Here is a 6521-nt window from a genome sequence, read left to right as displayed (position 1 = left end):
TGGAATAATGTCTCCGATCAAAAAGCTGAACTCAAAGAAGGATGACAGTGAACAACGATGATATTTTCTCATTCCTTGCGAAGAACTTATTTTCCAAAAGACAAAACTAAAAACGCTCGCACGCTTCACCCATAGGGCGTTCGTTCCATCGTTTACCCATCCGCCTCAAAAGGCTTACATTCAGTCAAGACGATCTCAAAAAACTGCGCTTACTGTCCACCCATCTTCTCATGCGTGCTCATCAAGCTACCAATGAAAGTAGTGATAAGCCTGCTCTGCACGGCAACGATATCATCAGGTACAAGCCAGATGGTAGCGCCCATCTTTCGCGCAATACTGATAGCCAGCTTGGCGTTCTGGTAGCATTCGTCGTCGTTGCGGCCCTGGGCGACGAGGTCGTAGTCGACGTAAGCGGGCTTCATGCCGGCGAGGACGTCGAGTAGGAAGACGGCGTTGGCGAGGGAAGAGTCCTTGAAGGAGCGGACCTGGGTGCTCTTGCCGCCCTTGCGTGCCATGTCGTTGGCCCACTTGATCATGTCTGCGTCGGAGATTTCGCGCTTGCCGAGCTGTTGGGCAAGACCGTTGAGGGTCGAGACAATGTCCTTGCGCATCAGCTGCCATACGAGACCGAGGGTGAGTGTGCGCTGGCCGTCGGTGATGTCGGCACCTTGGATACCTGGTAGCGAGAATTGGACCTGCTTGCCGAGCTCGACGGCGTAGTTGGTGTTCTCGAGGGCCTTGAAGCGCATCAGTTCCTGGCCTTCGCGCGGCTTGTTTACGTGTCGCCAGTTTACGCTGCCTGGAATGACCTTGTCGTATGCTTGTAGGATAACTGTGCCGTCCTTGAGATCCTCGTAGAACGATTGTACGACGGGCTTGACATCGAGAGAGTTGAGCCACAGAGTGAAGACACGGGCCTCTCGCTCTCCTGCCGCATCGAAGTCGTCAATCTCGGCCTTCTCCTCCTCGGTGATGGGGTCGAGGCAGGGATGTGTGTTGAACAGGTTGGCGACGAAAGCCAGGTTGAGCTTCGGGTTTCCAGCTACGAGCGATGTGGGTGTGAGGAACTTGCGGCAGTCGAGGGCGTCGGCGTTCTGCAGGACCATCTCAGCGCGCTGGAGGAGGTCGGTCTGTTGGAGCGGCGCGCGAGAGCAGGTTTCGGGGGCGAGCTGGCTGAGGAGGACGGTGTAGTTCTCGCCATCCTTGACGTCGGTAGAGAAGTTGGAGACGCTAAGAAGGTTAGCTATGTGATGAGTATGATTGAGCTTGTACATACGTTCTGTGCCACTTGGCGTTCTTCAAGTGGTAGTTGAACCATCTCAGCAAGATCTGCTCCGGGGGCAGACGCAGGAACTGCTCCAGTGTCTCGTCGTCCTCCAGCAACCTGTACAATTCAGGGTGTAGCTTGATGTCAATCTTACCTAGCAGACCTCTCCGGATGACCTGCCAGATCAGACCCAGAATCAAGTGCTCGCGTACTTCGATGATGTCTCCGCTGCCAATGTTGACGACGGAGCACCCGATACCCTTGGCCGACTCAATGACGATGTTGTTGTTCTCGGTGAAGTGGAAGTTGTTGAGCGACTTGATCTTCTTGCCCGGCTTGTTCAGCACACGTTCATCGATGGTGTCCGGCACGCTGTCGTTGATGAGCTTGGACAGGACCAATCCGTCCTTGCAGGCGTCGAACATCTCAAACGTATCAGTCGGGAAGGGCAGGCGGTCGCCGATATCTGGGTCGCCGGCGAGGACGGCGTTGATATGGCGCGTGAACTCGGTGCGCTCATCTTCGTTGATGGTATGGGTGACGTTTGCTGAAGAGCCCTGGACCTGGATCCTGCCACCACCGACGCTGCCTTTGGAGGCGTGACCTGGGTTCGAGGGCGAGTTGACGCTGGAAGCTGTGCCGGCTCGCGGGCGGGTTGGGCCGGTCGACATGCGCTGCTGGGCAGGCGACGAGACGCGCAGTTTGGAGATGAGCTGTTGTGGTTAGCTTGCACGTGGTACGTGGTATGCTGCAATGCGTACATCTACATAGTCGTCGAGCTCTACCCTCCGCGAGCTGTCGAGTTCCACCTCTTTCAGGGCCTGTCGCACCACGTCGTAGGGCTGATGCTCCGACTGCTGGGCACCCTTGATGACGGTGCTCTCGTCGAGGTAGCCCTTGTCGTCGACGTCGAGCTTGCGGAAGGCATCCTGCAGGCCAAAGATCTCGCCCTGCTCGAACTGGGGGTATTTCCTGTGCGCAATGGCCTGTTAGCTACCGTGGAAGCCAGCGGATACTGTAAGAAGGGCGGCGCGCCCACGTACTTTTGCAGCTTGATGATGTTCATGTTGGCGGTGCAGGTGGACAGGAGTCTAGCACAGCGGGAAGGATATACTGGGCGGCAACGTGACTGCCTGGCTCCGCCTCGTTCTGGATGCGCGTTCGTCGACTTTGAGCCTCTGTTTTGCTTACCCGATGACGACGTGGGGCGACTGCCAAGACGGACGCCTCGAGGGGCAGGTCGCAACTTGATCCCGGATTACGTACGCACGTCACCGCGCTCCCTGCATTAGGCTGCTATCCCTTCACCTGTACCCAACCCGACCACATCGCAGGTGGCACACACGACTCTCTCGTACCCCTGGACGCGCAATGCCTTTGAATCTTTTCGCCGCTTCATCTCTCTCCAACACCCGCCCGTCGTCAATGCCCAATACTTCCATGGGTCCCTAGTGTGTGAAGCGGTGTCCATTGCCACCTCACCCGTCGCTAGAGCCAGCCTTAGTCTCTACTTATGAAAAAGCCGCATACATACAACGCATCACAGCACATCACAGTCAATCGCGGACGCATAACATCAGTGGAAAAAGAGCTTTTGATTCCCTCATTAACATCATAAGGTCCATGTCGCCGGCTCGTCCAACGAAAATAAGACACTAAACCATGCCGTCTCCTAAATCGCTCAAAGTGGCTTGACGGCTGTCCGTATGCTATTCAGCCCGAACGCACCACCTACTAAAAAACAACAGGGCGACATGTCGACTCTAGACATGCCCGCCAAATCAATGTCATCATTGCGTGAACATCCCGTCGTGTACGCCTGCATTTTCGTCAAACATGACGCGCCGTTGTTTCCCAAGCAGAAAAGAGTACTGGAGTTGTGTCGCTCACGTCGTCGGTCCCACTGCCACATGTGTCCGGTATTAACGGTGGGTGTGTTGGCGTATGTCGAGCGAGAGGATTACTGAGGTGGCAGCACGACCGACTCCGAAAAGCTTCCAGACTCTTTCCAGCTCCAGAAAAGTAAAAGACGTGGTTGTAGAATGTACAAGACTTGCACGTGCTCGTGCCGCATGCAGAAGTCGTATATCATGAGACTGAAAGCCCAGGATATGGTGTCGTGGAACACTAGTTCCGAGAAGCAAATGGTCGTTAAAGTCGTGAATGCCGAAACGTGTTAAAATGTAGACAAGAGACATAACCAAAGGAAATATAAACACTAGGAAATACGAGAGAGCGACAAGATGGGCGTCTGGGTCGCCCCGAGTCGTTGCGTTTCGGTCCGTGAGTCTGCTGGTGAATGTCGAGGTACCATGTTGTGTTGCTGCTGAAAAGACCGCTCGCTCAATGCCGCGAAATCGCTGTAGATAGAGGCCAAACCGCCTTCTAATGTGAGAACAGGCAGCTGACCACCCGAATGCTTGCGCGAATGAGTCCGATTACCGCCTGGTACGCTGAGCCTGGGCCGTCATGGTATGCGCGCGCTGGATGCCAGGGTTGGGGTCGGCGTAGTTTCCACCAACTGCACCGCCCTCCATAGTCTTGCGTCTCTTGAGGCCACCCATATCGTCGCCTTGAACGCTATCAGGGCGGTATGGGTCCTGCTCCTCGTCGTCGCGACCGCGCTTACCGGAGTTGTTCACTCCGTTGGAGGGAGGGTATCCCTGGCTGGAGTACTGCGAGACAGCGCCGGGACCCTGGTAGGCGTCGTGAGCTGCGTTACCGTTAGGGGCACCTCGGGGATCGCTCATGACACTGTAAAGGTTGCTGGAAGGGGGTCCCTGGCGTTGCGGCGTGGAGTAGCCCGAGTTCCATTGAGGTTGGCCGGTAGCTGCCGATCGAGGCGTGGCTCGTCCGGACCCGTTTTGGTGGGGCGATCCCGTCATCTCAGGAGACAGGTGGGCGTGGTCGGGGTGCATGGCGCCAGGTGCACCGTTGGAGGCGTATCCGTATGGGCCTCTGTTTCCGCTGTAAGGAGCGCTGGCGTGGGTGTACTCATTTTCATGATCGCCCTCGCTTCCAGCTTGGGGAGGAGCCACCTGCTCGCTACCCTGCGGCATCATGCCATCGGCTGGCTTCACGTCGCCTTCATCCGGCACATCGCTGATGCGCGATGGTGGTGCCATCTCGGTCTTTGCGTAGGAGCCGTCTTGACGGTATCCCATCATGGGCTGGCCCTGTGCGTATTGGCCTGGCTGAGATGGTGGTCCTGAGTACAAGGGCCTGGAGCCATCAAAACTCTGACCAGAAGCGTAGGACATACCCTGCTGCACAGCGCCGGGTGGAGTGCTGGCGGGGGTGGTTGGTACAGAGCGCGTGTTGCTCAGTCCAGTGTCGATAGACAGCGGCTGACCTCCTTGGGAGTTCTGGACGTTGGCGCCGTTCCACTCGTATGAGCTACCTTGGTTGCCCATACCCATGATGCTTGAGGCGCTTGTGGGAGGAGTAGGGAAAGTGTGAGCCCGGTCGATGCCTGGGCGACCTGACGAAGGGTGCGGCTGGATAGCATGCGGTGGCTGAGACATGGCAGCACCAATCGGGTTGCTCATCGAGTGGTGATGATGGAGCGACGGAGGTTGCGACGCTGCCGGTCCGGACAGGTATCGCTGATGTGTCTGCGTATGGTCAGGTCTCCGGTTCCCAACAGCAGCCATGGCAGCGCTTCCTACACTTGCCCTCGTCTGGTTCGAGGGATGATAAAGCAGTGCTCCAATGTCGTGGACAAACAGAGGATACAGCTGCTCGGTGATCTTCTCCTTGTTGGCAAACTCGAGAGCTCGCTCGAAAGGAATCCTGTCTCAAGTTAGTGTATGAAAGTCACATGCGAAGTGGTGACACTTACCAAACACCCTTGAGATGCATTGGGCCAATCTTGACAACATGGCGCGTCTTCTCGCTTTTCAGTATGCCGTCACGACGACCCCGGGTCATTCCCGCGACGTTGAGAAGCTTGGTGCCGTTGATCATGTGATTGTCTATAATGAGTCAGCTCAGTATTCCGTCGTATGATTGAAGACTGGACATACCTTCACGGCGAGCAACACAAACGCCCTTGGCTTCAACCTGGAAACAAAGACTGCCTTCGTCTTCCCACAATGTTGCGGTCACACGGGGCTTCATTCCTGGGGGAGCGACCTGGCCAGTGTGGTCGAAGGTCTGAGATTGATAGCTCTGCGAACCTGGTAGTGATGATGCGGGGGCTCCGGACGACATAGCTAGAAGAGTCAGTCTTATCTTTGAGGACATGGCATCAAGCTTACCTGGAAGTTGGAGCGTTGAAGGCACCATAGCCGGATTCATTGAACCAGAAGAAGCAGGCATCTGCGAAGGGACACCAGTGGGGTAGCCATATGGATATCCGGGCGGACCTTGGCTGTACTGGTGTTGAGGCTGCATCATCGAGGACTGTTGCGGGGGGTACGAGTAATGCGACAAGCCCGAAGGGGGAGCTGACGCCGGGGCGTGGGTAGCGGTAGCCATGTGGGGTTGATGCACGTCAGCATACGATTGCATCTGGTTCATGCTGTTGTAGCCGCCCGTAGCAAAGCCGTATCCGTCTTGGGTGCCGAATGGTGACTGCGCGTTCACGTGGGAGTCGCGACGGATAGACTGTGGGGTGTGTTCGGGGGAGGGCGTCTTGAACCCAGTGGCCTGACCGTTGATCGATGCGGCGTAAGATGTATGGGAACCTGCGCTTCCACCGACCACTGAACCAGAGCTAATGGAGTCGCCTCGAGGGGAAGAGGAGTTTGACGAGGCGCTAGGATGCGATTGTATCTGGGGAAGGGCTGGCAGACGCTCGTTGGATACTGCAGGCTTGGACTGGTAGTGGGATTGGTACCAGGTATCGACGGGGCCGCGGGCGTGGACCGACGAGATCGACGGGAGCTCCAGCTTTACGGTATTGACGTGTTTTCGCGTAGAAGTCTCTGTGTCGCTCTTCGAGAAGCTTTTCGCGAGGATGCTCGAGTCAGTCCTCACGATAGCCGAGCGTATTGTTGTGGCGGAGCAATCAGTCGACGCTCACGAAACTAGATTGCAGTATCTGCGCACGTATCCGACAGACGATAGCTCGCTGATGTTATAGCTTGCCGCAAAAGGTTGACAGGACGAATGATCTTCACCGCAAGTTAGTTGTTTGCTTCCTCAAAACGAAATCGGTCGACTGCAGCGGCAGCCAACGAGACGCGGCCAGACACGTGTGCAAACAAATCCAACTGGAGAGGCAGGTTTGAGAGTACAATGAGGAGAGTCG

The 6521-nt window shown here is 56.3% G+C and overlaps 2 protein-coding genes across 2 annotated transcripts; both read right to left on the bottom strand.

Moving 5' to 3' along the window:
- Positions 1-209: 209 nt before the first annotated feature.
- Positions 210-2333, bottom strand: SAC6 (Fimbrin, actin-bundling protein; the record flags this gene model as incomplete). The annotated part of the gene is made up of 4 exons (XM_051447344.1): positions 210-1230; positions 1277-1980; positions 2029-2239; positions 2311-2333. The coding sequence occupies 4 exons, from the start codon at positions 2331-2333 to the stop codon at positions 210-212; spliced, it is 1959 nt and encodes a 652-aa protein (XP_051301829.1).
- A 1372-nt stretch (positions 2334-3705) lies between these two features.
- J4E86_006819 (uncharacterized protein) lies at positions 3706-5665 on the bottom strand (the record flags this gene model as incomplete). Its single annotated transcript, XM_051447343.1, has 4 exons — positions 3706-5059; positions 5109-5241; positions 5293-5481; positions 5527-5665. The coding sequence occupies 4 exons, from the start codon at positions 5663-5665 to the stop codon at positions 3706-3708; spliced, it is 1815 nt and encodes a 604-aa protein (XP_051301828.1).
- Positions 5666-6521: the final 856 nt, after the last annotated feature.

This window comes from Alternaria arbusti (assembly GCF_024043155.1).
Source record: "Alternaria arbusti strain BMP 1465 chromosome Unknown scaffold_8, whole genome shotgun sequence".
NCBI classification, from domain to species: Eukaryota; Fungi; Ascomycota; class Dothideomycetes; order Pleosporales; family Pleosporaceae; genus Alternaria; species Alternaria arbusti.
Note: the sequence above shows the minus strand (reverse complement) of the source record. Positions and strands in the feature narration are given on the sequence as shown.